At 47.1% G+C, this 16124-nt stretch overlaps 1 protein-coding gene across 1 annotated transcript; it reads right to left on the reverse strand.

Annotated features, from left to right (window-relative positions):
* Positions 1–869: 869 nt before the first annotated feature.
* LOC121335231 (charged multivesicular body protein 3) lies at positions 870–15111 on the reverse strand. Its single transcript, XM_041403120.1, has 6 exons — positions 14978–15111; positions 10311–10371; positions 6751–6930; positions 4163–4284; positions 2351–2465; positions 870–1393 (listed from the first exon to the last, which is right to left on the reverse strand). The coding sequence occupies exons 1-6, from the start codon at positions 15020–15022 to the stop codon at positions 1257–1259; spliced, it is 660 nt and encodes a 219-aa protein (XP_041259054.1). The 5' UTR covers positions 15023–15111; the 3' UTR covers positions 870–1256.
* Positions 15112–16124: the final 1013 nt, after the last annotated feature.

Here is a 16124-nt window from a genome sequence, read left to right on the forward strand (position 1 = left end):
ACACTGATCTTACACACCCTGTGTCTGTGCACATAAATCTGAAAAGACTCATTGTTGAAACTGGATTTTGAGCTCTTACCACTGTGCTATTGTTCAATCTTGTTTTATTGCAGCTCTCTCCTGCTTTGTTTCTGATGTGTCCTTTCTTCATTTTTAAGACCACAAGAAACAAGCTGTCCCTCTTGCCTGTTTTTGTTGCATTTGGGGTGGAGATGAACACTTGAATTGCAGAGCCCTGAAGCACTGGGGATACTTTGCCTCCCCCAGCACAAAGGTGAACAGTGCTTGGCCCTCCCCATGCTTTTATGGCTGAAAATGGGAGGTGTTGGACTCCATCCAGCTCTCTGTGTGCCTTGTGTGTTTTTCTACCCTTGCTGTTAGGGTACAATGATTTAGAGACTTGCCTTCATTAAAATGAAGAGCTCTGGCCTTTGCTGTGGCAGTGACAGGTTTGGGTCAGAGTTTTTTTGTTTCCAAACAGCCTTTTGTGAGCCATGACATCTGTTTTGCCTGAAGCTTTTCCCTGGGCGGAGACACAGCTCTCCTCTGACCCTGGAATGTGCTATTGGAGCAGCAGAGGGGCTTTGCCATGGCCATGAGTAGCTTTGCCAACAACCTGGTTACTCAGGGTCCCCCTCCCTCTGCTGCCACCTGATCTGCCCTCACTGTGCCAAGGCCTTGGCTAAGCCAGGCTCTCCTGTGACCATACGGAGCTGGAACAGACTGAAAACTTCTCTTTAACTATGCAGTGAAGGCCATAAAGGTGCTAAAGAAAGGTGCTACAAAACTAAAAGGGAGGAGTTAAGAGGGGGGTATTGTTTGTGAAAGAGGCCAAAGTGATGCAAACTAAACTGCTGCCATGGCAGTGACTGTTAGAAGCAGCTTTAATAAATTTTGTATTGATTCAGGAAAACACAGAGCTGACAGTGCTGGAGGTTTTTGGTAGCAGATTAAACCAAAGTGCCTGTTAGAGAGAAATGCTGCTTGAAGATGAGAATATATTTCTGGACTTTATCTCTAAAAATACATAACATTACACCACCCTTGCCATGTCACCACAGGAAACATGGGCTGAACAGAAAACTGGAAGAGACTGCACTCCCCAAGAAGTATATTACAGTAGTGTCTTGGAGGAAAAAATCCTCAGGAAGAAAAAAAAAATATATATATATTACATAAGTGAGAATACATTAAGTTTTGCATTTTGAAGGTAGGACAGGATAAAATGAAGCCAACTGTACACATCCATCCTGGCCCTAGCTCCTCAGGGTGGCCAACCGTGACTGCATGGCCTCGATGTCCTCCTCCTCGTCCACGGCAGCAGCAGCTGCTCCCATGGGCTCAGGCTCTGGCAGAGCATCTGTGACTTTACTGGGTGCTTTACCCAAGGCCCCTGCAACAACAAACAGGCTCATTAGTGAGTGTCAAGTCTTCAGTTAATAATTAGTGGCTTTTGGGGACATCTAAAATTACCCGACCAGTCATTTCCCGTGGAGGTCACACCCCTGAGCTGGGACAGGGCCAGCCCGGGGGTGACAGTGCTGACCTGCCAGCTCTGTGCTCCTTCCCTTCTGGGAGGAGGCTCCCAGCTCCCCACAAGCCCTGCTGCTTGCCTGCGAGCTCCCCCTGCCTGCTCGGGAGGAGGGGAGCTGCTCCAGCCGGGAAAACAGGACAGAAAAAGCAAATTAGGGTGTGAGAAAGAACAGGGCAATGTGGCAGGCACTGAGCACAAGGTGCCAGCAGGGTGGGCCCTGCACTTGCAGCGTGGTACAGCTGAATGCAGCCCCGGTGCTTGTTTTTGTCACACCACATCACAAGCAATCAAGGTGAAAGGAGCATTCTAAGCATTCTCCAAGTCAAATAACTGAACCAGTAAATCATTACTTCATGAGCTGGAAGGCAGAAGTTGTGGTTTTGGCTTTAAGTGGGTTTTTGTGTTTGTTTTGGGTTTTTTTCCCCCAAACAAGACACAGCATGTTACTGCCAGGACTCACAACACAGCCTATGACTCCAGGCAGTGCAGCAGAGTTTATTTCTTGGTTTAATTAACAACAATACGCAGTCAATCATGTAAGTTTCACCTTGTTAAGAGGATTCACTGCACAGCCAAACACCGATCTGTTAGAGCCTCAATTACATAACTGCACAGACAGCAGCTGATGGGTATTAGTTCTGCCCTGCTGAGCTCCCCTGGCCTTCTCAGCCCTGAGAAACCAGCTTGTCAGAGCTCTCTGCCCATCACCAAAGGAAGAGATGCCACTGGGAGAGCACAGAATAAATGAAGATTTCAGTTGCTGCATCTTACTGAACAGAGCAGGGACCTGGCTCTCAGCAGCACCCACAAACTCACCGGCTGTAATTTCAAAAAGGATTTTGTCAATTTCTGCCTCAGCTTCCTCCTCCATCTCCTCCTGATCCTCCAGGCCTTCAAAGGTGTCCTCCAGCATTTCCTCTATAATTCCAGCCTAGCAGAAAAAAAACAAAGCAGAGTGTGATGCCCTTGGAAACAGCAGAGTAAGAAAACTCATTTCTACTCAGGAGATGAGGTTATGCCTATCCAGGCATGTAACACGAGCACACATCTCTACAACTGCAGAGGAAAAGCAGGAAGAAAACTGAGGATTAAAGGCACCTGTTCTCACTTTGAAAACCTCAAGTTACTTAAACTAGAAGAAGAGAGATTTAAATTAGATATTAGGAAGAAATTCTTCCCTGTGAGCTGGAACAGGTTCCCCAGAGAAGCTGTGGATGCCCAATCCCTGGAAGTGTCCCCAGCCAGGTTAGATGGGGCTCTGAGCAACCTGGTCCAATGGCAGATGTCCCTGTCCACGGCAGGGAGGCTGGAGTTACATGATCTTTTAAGATCCTTTCCAACCCAAACCATTCTATGATCCCATGGTTATTTATTGCTGTTGCACATCTAAACCAAGAACCCAGCCTGTTCCAAGCATGTGAAATACAAGTGTAAGTTTCAGTCATGCAGCATGAAGTGTGTAGCACACTATAAAACTGCTCTTGGACACAGCTTTATTTTTTTTATCTGCATTTGGAAACATTCCTTTGCAGGCCCTGCAACCTAGATATGGTCAAACCATGCTGGTGCACAATGTTAAAATTATTTAGAAATAAACTTGTTTGAACTAAACAGCCTAGAGTGGTAAGAAGGGAAAAAGCAAAACAACTTTGGTCATTGAAAATGTAAGTTATAAAAGAGGCTTAGTATGCCCTCAAATCAGAGCACTCCCATCACATGGAGACATTGAGCCAGATGCTTTAAATCAGTGACAGTGAGTTATATCTGAATTAGCCAGGAGTTTTGTGATTCTTTAAAAATTTTGTAATAAACTTAATTAGTTAAGGACTGTTTGTGTTATTTTGGTATTGGTTTAGATCTGTATTGGCTAAGTGTCAGTAGAAAACCCTGAGAAATTACCTCACTGCACCTGCAGAAAGGAACTCTATGGACCCATACCCCTTAGAGAATCTATAGCTGAAGAACAAAATTCAATAAATAATTGTTTAATGGTTATATATATAACTAGAGATTAATTAGATGTCATAGAACAAGAATGGTATCTTGAGAGAGTTAAGGAGTGAAAGGCCTACTATACATCCCAGAAAACTTGATTAATGCATTGCAGGTGTAGTAAGGGAGCCACTTCATAGGCTTGTACTCCCCAGAAAACTTAATCAATAGTAATTGTCTAAGCAGGACAGCAAATTTAATAAAGCACTGTTAGCTGGATAAAACTCAGGTTATCCATTAAACAAAGACAGATGAGATGCTCTGCTAGTAATTAAAAGAAACAAAACACCTCTACCATGATGCAATAAATTGGGCAGATTTTTAGGAGTGTCTATTAAAAAAATCTTGGCTGTTATAGTGTATATAAATGCCTGAAAATTGTTTCTTTGAACATGTCTTTGGTGAATAAATTCCCCATATGTTCTCAATTTTGACTCAAAATTGTTATTAGGAATGTTGGTCTAACAGCTTTTTGCTGCTAGATTTAAAACTCCTTGTGTCACCAGTATCAGACCATGGAGTCAGAGTGTCCTGAGCTCACACCAGCCCTGTGACAAAGGGGCAACCAAGTGACTGCACAGCTCAGCAACAACCACATCGTGTTCACCCAAGTCTGATTTATGTGCCAGACCTTACCTTCATCATCTCTTTGGACAAGTCCCTCATTGTTGCTTGGATTTCTGGGATTTTTACTAGATTTTGCATAGCTTTCATGACTTCTGTGCTCTTCTGCAACGAACCTGCTACTCTGAGGACAGCTGTGAAGGAGAGGCACAGAACAGTTTGAACATGCGCTGCTGAAAGCAGAGAAATAATATCCTCCCTACATGGAAATTTGTTTACATTTAGGTAAATCAATTTAAAAAATAAATGCACTTCTTCACTCCTGACTAAATTCCTGAAAGCCCAACTTATACCCACACTGGAAAAGTGACATTTACAGCAAAGCTACTGGTCCTGTACAATGAGGAGCCCAGGTGGTCTGCAGAGATTTCAACCCACCTGCACCCAGTTCACCAAAGACAGGGACAGAGTTGCTCCTGCCCAGCCCCTCAGCAGCCAGAGGTGCAGTGACTGCTGAACCAGGGATCTCCTGCCTGACACCAGGTACTGGAAAATAACCCTGGCAGAAATTCTGCTGCAATAGTTCCACAGCAAAGAGTAAGCTACAATATTAATACTGAAGCAGACAAGCCAAAAATAAGCTTGTTTAAACTTTAACAATACTAAGAGGCTATTCTAACTTATAACCTCTCCTCATATGTCTTATTCTAACTTATAACCTCTCCTCATATGTCTATACAAAGATAAAAAAGCAGCAATTAAGGGTACTTTGAATATGTTTGAATTCTGCCATCTAGCTTTGCAGCTTTCTGGACATGGAGAACTTACCTGTTTGGATATAAAAAGGTCACTCCTTAAGGAAGCAAAATGAAGGTACAGCATATATTATTTTTCATTTTAATAATTTAAGAGCCCTACACTTGTAACAAACTAACAGTAACCTTGCCTTGAGTGGTTATTTCTCAAGTTACTACAAACCCCAGAGTGAATTCTAGATTCCTCCATATTTCCTAAGTGTATCAGAACATTCCCAGGAAGATGAAGATGCTGGCAGTGGTAATAAGCAGGAGGCTGTTTTGAGTTTTTCCTTTTAATGGGCACCTTAAGGTGAAAGGATGGTCCTAGTTTCCTTTCCTGAGTGAGATGCATGGGGAGCCACATTTGAACCATCATAAAATTACACTTAAGGTTCACAGTGTGACTTCCTGTTTTATCACTCATCCAACGTTAAAATCGACTGGGATGATGCTGGGGTGGGGGAAATGCTTTGACATTTCAGCAGCATGCTGACCTCCACCAAGTCTTCTCCTGTCTTTACAGCTTTCTGCTCTGCTTCTTACAGGCTGGACTGTTTCCAGCTATGGAAAACTCTGCAGGAAGTGTATTACAACAGATTTCTGATGTGGATAAGGAACGAGGGAAATATGCTGGTTCTGGAGGAACACAAAGGTCCAAGGAGGGTTTACAGAACATGGGTTTTAAGACAAGGGGCAAAAGGATTTACCCACACTAAGAAATCAAGCACTCCTCCATCCCCATGTAGGCATTGGTAAATGCCCCCAGAATCTTGCTAGGGAAGCAACCATCTACAAGATGAAGGGAATTCTACTCCTGTGACAGGTCCTGTCAAAATCAGTGACACGGGCTCCACCAGGACACAGGGCTATTAGGACTGCATTCAAACTGTTTAGAAATGCACACTAAGAATGTGCTCCAAATTGCTGTGAGTTCAGTTTCAAAGCATGCGATTCTCACACCACTGGAACCCTCAGGCTCTGAGGAGAGGTGTTACATCATCTGCTGAGCAGCTCCGCACAGGAAACAGGGAATGAGCAAGGATGTGAGGAACAATGAGGGGCAGGAACCCCAAGAAACCAAAACTGGGAGCTCCCTGACTACTTCAGAGCCCAGGGTGGGACACCCATCCAGGCAGGGCACTGGAGAAACAGCCTCAGAACATCCTGCAGACTGAGGGGAGTTATTGCCTACAGGGATGCAGGACTCCTTCCAGGGATGTAGGGGAAAAGAACATGTTTGGACACAGGGAAAACGTACAATAGATCTTTTAAGGGGATTACAGATTACAGGAACATAACTGAATCTTAGGGGAATGACCAAAGGTAGTTTGGAGAAGAATTGAAGTGGATCAGGGAACACAAAACCCTCAGGGGCCTGCAGGACCAGGCACCAGCAGTTCAGGCAGAGAAGGAGATCTGGGGCAGGTACCAGATATCTGGCCAGCTTGGAGCATCTGAAGCAGCTCCTGGAACTGATCTATTGTGTGTGTTGTGTGTGTGTTCTACTGGTGGACCTGAGTCCTCATGAGCTGAAGAGGAAGAGCAGGGTGGAGCTGTCCACAGTGTGTGAAAACTGTGTGTGTTTATGGGGTGGTGGCAAAGGCTCTGTTCTGACAGTGTGGGTGCATGTTCCTGCTGGGATTAGGAGGCAGAACTTTAGCAACCTCACAGCTCTGGGCCTGCTATGGAAGGATCTTCCTAGGCCCCTGAAGCCCACTGGAATCAGCTGCTTTTCACAGGAGCACCGCTGCTCCCACATTTAAGCTCTGCCTGCATTTGATTTTGGTTCTGGACAAGGAAACCTCAGACCTCACTTCTACTGTCAGAGCAGTCATTGTGCTCGGGCCCAGAATTTGCTCTTACCAAGCTGGTTCTTCATGCCCATGAGAACTGAGTTCATGTGAGCTTTGGACGCGTAGAGTTTGCTCACGGCCCTCCGAGAGCGGATCAGCTCCTTGGCCAAGATCACACACACATCCCTCTGATTCTTTTTGGCAGCATCCTTTATTGACCTCTTCACCTTCTCCTCTTCCCTCTGGATATCTGGAGTACAGAAAAACACAGCAAACAGTGACCAACTCCTAAGGATATAGAAGAGAAATCAGTAATTTGTTGAGGCGCGTTTCCAATGCAAAGAATTGTTTCTGCTTGATTTCAGATTCCCTCTGTTACTCAAAGACCTTGTTCTAGGCTGATTTACATGTCAGCTGATTAATTCAGCTAAATCTTAATAGGAAAATTCTCATTACTGAACATCCAGCTCTGTAATTTCCTTTGCAGTCAAGGACTGTCTGAGAATATTAGTCCATGATGCTGAGCTGACTAAGAGCTTACAAAGCAAAAAAAAAAAAAAGGTCCTGTAAGAACGCAGCACTCTGAGAGGATGACTTGACTCACTTGACTCACAACTCCAAAATAACTTCCTGACTATTAAACTATACAAATATATATACACAAAATATACATCTAACTTGAAACATCCTGTTCAAACTCTCCTGGCATCCAGCTTTGTTCAACAGCTTTTTTAAAGAGTGTGCTTAAGTGGGAATACTGAACTAAGCATGAGCAAAGAGTTGGTTGGACTATTAAACACTAAAAAGGCCTTCTTAAATATCATTGGTTTCTCCAGCAAATCTGATGTGATTGTTGACAGTTCTGCCCTGCCAGGTAACACTGGCTGTGAATGGCAGGAGCCAGGTACTCCAAAAACCCAGAGTAAAAAATGCAAGAGTAAGCAGGGACAATATCAACCTCCTTTCTTTTCCAGACTCAGCAATAAACTAGCCACAGATCAAATGTGAATTTCAGGGTCCATAAGAAAAATTATCCTAAAGTGAAGAAAGAATTCAGACAGTAAAGGTTCCTCACCTTCCTGCAAAGAGTTCATTGAAATGACCACAAGAACAACTTTTTCAAAGAAAGCCTCTGTTCAGATTTAGTTTTGAGTCTTCTTGATTCATGTTATACATTGGAAGAATCAGAAGCTGCCCTTTTCTAAAAACAAAGGTATCAACACACACTTTTTGGCACAGGCTAACTTGGAGACCTCAACACAACTTCTCAGGTGGGAGTTAATGAACCCTGTACTCAAGACCAGCAATTCTCTCAGTATCATTCACTGAGGTGTTTACCTTAAAGGACTGGCAGAAAGCTGTAGGACTATAATCAGAAAAACATACCTTTGTTGCTTTCCCACTATTATTTTCAGAAATACCACAAACTTGAAGACATTTGTATGTCAAACAGGGGACTGAGCCAAGTCCCAGCATATCAGAGCAGGTAAGAAAGAGCTGAAGTGCTCCAGCACCAGAAGAGCCCCATCAGCACTGAGGAATTACAACAATCACTTTGTCAGGCTGAAAACAAGTATTGTGTTACTACACCCAGGCTAGTGTAGGGCAGCCTGCACCCCAGTGAATGCTCTCACTGGCATGAACTGCTGAGTATGAGATCAGTGGCACAAGTATGCAGGAACAGTCAAATCCATCTTTGAAGGTCAGTGCCAGCTACACTCCTGAAGGGAGCCAAAGTCACTTCCCCAGTGCCTCTGCAGCACTATCAAGCACAAGAGGCTCAAAGCACCTGTGAGAGGGACTCACAAGCTCAGCAAAATACAAAGTTACTGTATTACTCCTACTCTATCAACTCAAAAAATTCAATTCGGAAGTAACAAGGATACCTTTCATTTCTCCAAACCTTCCAAGCCCTGAAAAACAACCTACCCCAAAGAGAAATCACTACAACAGCAAGAGTCCAACAACAGATGGTTTCAAAGAGTGTGTTGCTATTTTAGTAACTCTGCTGACTGGGAGAGCCAAGTGCTCAAGTGATCCAAGCCCACTCAGTTCATCCCAGGTGGATCTAGTGTTGCCTTGTTCAAACACATCCAGCACAGCCTGCCCCAAGGAAACTAAGAGAGATTCCAGCTTAGCATCCTTCCTTAAAGATTTCAGGTGGAACAAGAGAGCATGGCAGAATCCAACTAGAGTGGGTAACTTCTGAGGAAGCCTTCAGTGGCACTTGGCTGCCATCCTTCAGGAGCAGCCTGCTAGCCTGGGAAGTGTCCAGCAGAACCATGTACTTCCATAGGTAACCCCTGGTAAAATGTGAAACCCTGGCACAAAGATATTATGTACTTTATTTAAAGGGCAATTATCACTGTAGCAGATGGTTGGTGGTTAGTGCTGAACTGTATTTCTTGAATGCAGGACTCTGAAACACAGACAGGTTTAGAGCTGCTACAATAATTAATTTGCATCTACATCAAAATATCACACTACCATGTAACCTAGTATCTGTGCAGGCCATTAAAAGCATTATGGCATGTAAAAAGTTAAAAAAACCCCAAAATTTCAAGATCTATCAGTAGTGAACACATGGGTACTTTGCTTCTGTGGAAGATGCAGTCTCTAAAACATATTTTGCTAGTAAGATCAGAGCTGCAGTTCCTCTGTGCCTGATGCAGCCACACAAAGGGCCCTGGAGAAAGTAAAGGAATTCACAACCCTGTACGTCAGTTTTCCTGGTAAAGACACAAACTCTGTTCCTCATACTGGAGACAAGGACAAAGACAGACTTTGTATTGTGCAAGCAGCCTTCTCCCACCAACCCCTACAAGTCTACAAGACACAAACCCTGCCAGGTCACTCCACAGGCACAGGGCTGGGGAAGGATGGGGAATGCAGGATGTACTCCTCAAGCGGTCACTCCAAACAGGCAACCAGATGCTGACACAAAATATCCTTCACCTGCACCTCCCATGGACAAATCCCAGGGTCTGGGCAGAAGACAAAGAAGGAGAAAACAAAACCTAGGCCCAAACTGATTTTCAGGCTCAGGGAAGGCAGGCAGAACAAATTCTGAACTAACAGCAGTGCAGTATTAAACAACTCCTCTGCTTTTCAAGACACATTCAGCAGTGTAATGCTCATGATTTAATAGCAAAACACCCACCCACTGAGAAAATACTTTTGTTTTCTTTCCTCTCTTCTGTTTGTAATTTTTCCAAGCTGACAGAAAGCAACTTTTGCTTGGCATATGCACTTTCACACTGGTACATGCCAGTGGAACTGCCTATATGTGGAATTATATACCACACTGATACTACTCATTAAATCAGTGTGGGAGAAATTCTGGATAATAAGTCTAATACATGTTATCCAAATGGATTTAAGAGCATTATGGTTACTGGGAGCATGAAATATTCATGTTCTTTTGAAAATTTTACTAGGATAACTTCACAGCGACATCATTTTGTAACACAGACTAAGTCTGGCCCCAGGATCACATTTATCTTCCTTTACTCCAGATGTGATAGACTACCCCCAGTTATTAAATTTCACAGCCTGCCTCAATTAAAGTTAAAAAAAACCTTGAAGACACACAAGGAGAGTAAAAACAAAAAATGAGACACAAGTACAAACCTCTGATCTGTCTATCAATCACTCTCATTTCTTTCCTTATCTTCAAGGACCATTCATTGACCTTAAAAAGAGAAAGTGAGAGTTACTTGAAATTCCAACTTCAAAACTATGCTTTCATACTTTCATGTAACTTAAACATTCAGTATCAAAAGCAGCACTTCAAACTGCATGAGCTGCAAGTTATGAGTGATGTTAAAATATTTCATTATTCAAATAATAAAACCTCCAAACGTTGCAGAGATACCATCAATTACTGCACTGCTCTTAATGTTCAGACAAGAAGTTAAGGAGGACCTTTATACACCCCTTCCAACCAAAACTCTTCAATGATTCCATGATGTGATTTGTGAGTCAGATGCTCACTGCCTGGCTAACTTCCCACATCACAGCCCTGTCACTGTACAGAGGGAACTTGTCACAGGGGGTTTCAGCAGAAGAGACAGACTTTGGCACAGGATGACAGCCCCAAGAGTGCTACTGCCCATTTCAGTCAGGAGGATCTCCAGGAGGTCTCCAAGCCAACCCCTACTCAAAGAGGATCGAGTTCAGAATTCAGACAGGTTGTTCAGGGTCTCATCCATTGAGTTTTGATACTGTTTGAGGGCAGAGACTTCACAGCCACTCTGAGCAAATGCACTTAAATTACTCCTGGGTGGTGAAGACTTTTCCTCATAGAATCCTGGAATGGTTTGGGTTGGAAGGGACCTCAAAGACCATCTATTTCCAGTGCCCTGCTGTTGGCAGGACCACCTCTCACTAGAGCTCCATCCAGTCTGGCCTTTCATGTTCAATCCAAAACCCTCCTCTGGCCAACTGTGGCTGTAGCCCCCCTCCTGTCACCGGGCACACCTCAGAAGTACCTCTCTGTTTCTTGACTACAACCCCACCAGAGGCAGTGAGAGGCTTTAGACCCCTTCACCTTCTCTTCCCCAAGCCAAAATGAGCCCAGTTCCCACAGCCACTCCTCCTGCCTCAGAAGCTCCATCCCTCCTCCATCCTGATGGCCCTCTGCCACACTTCCCCAGCTTGCTGAGATCCTTCCTGAGCTCTGTACCCACACTGGCACACTTCTGCAGGTGTGGCCTCTTTACTGCTGAGTAGCACAGTGACTGAACACTCAGCACTGTGACTACAGCTTCCCAACACAGCCCTGTCTGCCTTCATTGCTGCAAAGGTGTGCTGGGAACTCCTTTATTATCCATGGGAAACCAGATCCTTTCCTGCAGAGCTGGTGCCCAGGCAGCCCCAGGCTGCACATCCCTGTGTGCAGGGATGGTTGGCCCAGTCAGTGAGGTTCCTGCTGGGTTCCTCCCACTTGCTCAGGTCTCTCTGCCCTCCAGCTTCCCTTCCCCTGCCTCTGGTGGTGTTCAAACACAGCCACTCCTCCAACAGCTCCTGGCACTTGCCAAGATCTCTCTGTTCCAGATCCTCTGGCTCACCCAGGAGGTGGGGAGCTCCACTTGCCCTGACCATCCTTCCAGGGAAGCAGAGTGAAGAGAACTTGTGCAATGAAAACTTGTAAAGCAAGTTCTCTTTGGTGCACAAGCCCAGCAGAGCAACAGATTTAGACTTTCACCAGTCTTTTGAGACTTTCTCTTGGTCACAGTGAAGAGGACTATGCTTTGACTGCACACAAAAGCCACCATGTGGGGTGCCCAAGCACAAAATCAGCTTAAAAACCCCCACATACAACCCAAAGCCCTGCATAGGTGCAGAAGTTTCTAACAGGTTTCAGAAAGCTCCTGTATCTTTATTTAAACCCTGGGTTTACAGGCAAAAAACCCCCAAACCCAGAACTGACTGCAACCTCCCCTCTTGTTCCTCAGAGCAGAGATAATGTCCTGGAGAGCCACTCCTCACCCTAACAGAAAGGAAAGGTCCCTCTTAAAGTAGGGACTACATGAGAGAAAAAAAGCAGGGGGAAGAGACTGAGAGAAACATGTCAGAGCTCTGGCTGGCCAAGTGTCCTGTCTCAAATGTAACACCTGCCAGGGATTTGCTCTACAACTTGTATTCCAGAACAAACCAACACACAACAAGTCTTCATGTACAAGCACAATCAGCAACTGTCAAATGAACCACAGCAGGATTTGCAGCTTCTGTCTCTGGGGTGCACAGCCCAGCACAAAGACACCATTAAATCAAGACTGGTTGTGTGTTGTCACCAATCCCTGCTTACTCTGACAGCAGAAAACTCTTTCACAGCTCATCCCTAGCACTGGGATCCCATGCCAGGGGTTTAACAGGGGGTTAACATGACTGTCCTAAAGGCACAGCTGGGTGCTTATGCCTTCCCTGGTGCATCTCCTGATTTGTGTAAGAGGAGGAGGAAATCCCAGACTCTTATCCAGGCTAGTCCATGCTCTCAGCTTTGTGAGACAGCAGTTTGTTGAGCTGTAAAGAAGCCACACTGCCCACCTCACACAGGGACACTGATACAGACCATGGCACAAGGCAGCAGTGCTGGGAACAGGAGTCTGTGGTCCAGCTGAGCAGAGATAATTACCCTGAGAACAACTCCAGGCTGATGAAGCAATTCTGCTCCACTCCTGATCTAAACAAAAACATCACTCTCACAGCACTGCATCATGCCAGAGTCAGCCAGCAAAGCACTCAAGCTGAAAAGAGCCAACTGAGACTACACTGGAGGAAAAGCCACTTTTTAAGTTCAAATGATCTAGACATGGCATTAAAAGTATAATAAATCCCCAGATTTAGACAGGCTGAAATGTATCACCAGATCTTCACAAAGGCTGAAGATATTTGCCTTGTATTGATCATAAATAAATTACCTCACATCAACAGAGTGGGCAGACAAAAGAACTGAGGGCAAATCACTGCCATCACAAAAATCTCAACCCCTCCCCATCACCATCCACCTCCTGCAGTGCTTGGGGGCTCCCTCTGGCCCTGCTCAGGGACTGCATCTCGAGCACAGCTGCTGGCAGACACCAGCTAAGCTGTGCTGTTTCCCCCTCAGCTAGGATGCAGAAACAGCTACTGCTTTTTCCTTCTAAAAGTCCAGTTAGGTACAGGAGAAAAGGAATTTTTCACTAATAATGGGTGTCTCAATATCAGTGTTAGGCCTGTGAGGTCACCACGCCATCCTGCACCCAAGGGAGGGCTCATGACAGCAAGAGGACTCTTGTCACCTGTCCCTTCTGCCTCTGCAGGGTTTTCTGCAAAGAACCACAGAACCACTGGCTTAGGAAGGGATCTCTGAAGATCACCCAGTCCAAACCACTGCCAAAGCAGGGTCACCCAGAGCAGGTGACACAGGAACGTGTCCAGGTGTGTTTGGAATGGCTCCAGAGAGGGAGATTCCACAACCTCCCTGGGCAGCTGTTCCAGGGCTCTGCCACCCTCAGCATACAGAAGCTTTTCCTCATGTAAAAGTGGAAGTTGTTGTGGTTTATTTTGTGGTCACTGCTCCTTGTCCTGTTGCTGTGCACCAAAGAGAAGGCTCAAGGTGGCTGGCACCATCCTCCAAGGGCTCCAAGATGCCCCACAGGCTCTGTGCTACTGGAAAACATGGCAAGTTCACCAGCTAGGGAAGGCAAAAGAGCAGGAGTGGCCCTCAGGCCTTCAGGTATGAACTGCTGAGTGCAGCATGACCACACGTGTGGGTTCCACAGCTGCCTGATGTGTCACCCACCCCTGGGAGCAGCAGCCCCCAGCCCTCCCTGTGCTCTCCTGGAACTCAGCAGACTGACCCAGCCCACAGAGGCAGAGGAGGAAGGGGAGGACACTGCCAAAGGTACATTCCTCATCTGATTCTCTCACCCCCCAAGCAACAACCACAACCTGCTCTCCTGGGACTGAGCTGCTACAAAGCACCAGGGAACATCTGTGACACTGCAGCTTGTCTAAACCTCCAGCTTGTGTGCCTGTCATTCTTCTCCCTGCTGCTTTTCCAGTACCTCTAATGCTTTTGATCTCCCTCTCAGCAAACAGCAGATTTTTTAACACATTCGTAGCTACTTATGAAAGGCAACAGTGAAATCCACCAGTGTCTTGATGATTTCATTGCACTGTGACAGCAGAGAGCTGTTTGCAGAAACACAGCTTGTCTACAGACTCATCTTCCCCCTACAAGTCCCAACATATCAGCTACTGTTTCCTAATTTCAAGGCTGTGTCTGCAAGAGGAGCTAGAATCATAGAAAGTTAGGGGGTTGGAAGGAGCCTTACAGACCATAATAGTCCCAACCTCCCCTGCCATGGGCAGGGACACCTTCCACTAAACCAGGTTGCTCAAGGCCGTATCCAGCTTGGCTTTGAACATTTCCAGGGATGGGGCACCCACAGCTTCCATGGGCAGCCTGTTCCAGTGTCTCACCACGCTCACAGGGAGGCATTTCTTCTTAGTATCTAACCTAAATTTCCCCTCCATCAACTTGTACCCATTCCCCCTTGTCCCGCCACTCCATTTCCTCACAAAGAGCCCCTCTCCGGCTCCCTGTAGGCCCCTCCGGACACCGGAAGGTTCTGTGGGGTCTCACCGGCCCGGTCTCGGTGCATCCTGCGCCAGGGCCGGCCCGAGCCCGGCCCCTCGGCAATCCCCGCCCGACGCCACAGCAACGCCACACGGCCCTGCCGCCACTCCCCCCGCCGACTGCCGGTCCCGCCGCCGCCCCCCGGGCCCGCTCGGCGGCTCCGGCCCCTCACCAGCTCCTTGGGCGGCTTCTCGGGGGTCTTCCCGAACAGCCCCATGGCGGCACCGCCCGGCACTTCCGGGTTCCCGCAGCCGGGCCGGCCGCACAGCGCACTGCGCCTGCGCCACCGCACACCACGCCCTCTCCGCGTAGGGGCGGGGCGAGGGCGAGCTCGACCCGCCCCTCGCTGCTTCCCGCCAGTCACGTGGCGCTGCGCACGGCGCTGCGCACGGCCCCGCCCCGCGCGGGGGGCGGGAAGGCGCTGAGGGGAGCGGCGAGGGGCGGGCACTGATGGAGGCGGGAGCGCTCGGCCCCCTCACACTGAGCGTGTTTGTAACCCATTCAAGGGTCAGTCAGGTTGGGAAAGACTTCTGAGATTATCGAGTGCAACCATGACCGAACAGCGCTATGGCACTGGGTGCCACGTCCAGTCTTTCCTGAAACACCTCCAGAGACAGTGACTCCACCACCGCCTTGGGCAGCCCATTCCAATGTCCAAGCACCCTGTGAAGAAATTCCTCCTAATGCGCAACATAAACTCCACTGGTTCAGCTTCAGACTGCGCCCCCTCATCCTGTCGCTGGTTTCCTGGGATCAGAGCCTGATTCCCCCCGGCTGCCCCTCCTGTCAGGGAGCTGTACAGAGCAATGAGGTGCCCCTGAGCCTCGGCCAGGCTGAGCCCCCTCAGCTGCCCACCGCCTGTGCTGCAGAGCCTTCCCCAGCCCCGCTCCCTTCTCTGCAACTCCGGCATCTCAGTAACTTCTTGGTGCAAGGGCTGACTCCCACTCCGGCCTTTCCCCTGGCCCCGCAGCACACGGCAGGGCAGAGCTCATACGAGCGGATGGCCACCTCGCCCTCAGCTGTCGGGGCTCTTTCGGAGAAATCCGAAAAAGATTTCCACTCCTGCTAGCCAGGCCTGGCTCATCCTCACCCTCCTCTCCGCAGGGTCACCTGGCTGAAATGAAGGGACAGCTTGGAGCTGCTCTGCTGGAGCTCCAGCGAGTCAGTCCATCTCTTCACGCCTCGGTGCACAATCTGAGACTGAGAGCATTAGAAATAAATCAGTGAAGCACAGAGTGCAAAAGCTTAGGAAGAAAAATGTGCTATTAACTTAATCTAACTGTTTAACACCTTAGATTATACTTATCCTCATTATTTAA

Source organism: Onychostruthus taczanowskii, unplaced genomic scaffold (genome assembly GCF_017590055.1).
Source record: "Onychostruthus taczanowskii isolate IOZ18803 unplaced genomic scaffold, ASM1759005v1 scaffold2, whole genome shotgun sequence".
NCBI lineage: Eukaryota > Metazoa > Chordata > Aves > Passeriformes > Passeridae > Onychostruthus > Onychostruthus taczanowskii.

What these genes read in the sequence shown, in the direction of transcription:
- LOC121335231 (XM_041403120.1), bottom strand. Translation starts at nt 15,022, where the DNA reads ATGGGGCTGTTCGGGAAGACCCCCGAGAAGCCGCCCAAGGAGCTG. An exon ending in TGTCCAAAGAGATGATGAAG is followed by an intron (nt 2,466 to 4,162) that starts GTAAGGTCTGGC and finishes TTTTTCTGCTAG; the next exon opens with GCTGGAATTATAGAGGAAAT. An exon ending in CCTTTTTGAAATTACAGCCG is followed by an intron (nt 1,394 to 2,350) that starts GTGAGTTTGTGG and finishes TTGTTGTTGCAG; the next exon opens with GGGCCTTGGGTAAAGCACCC.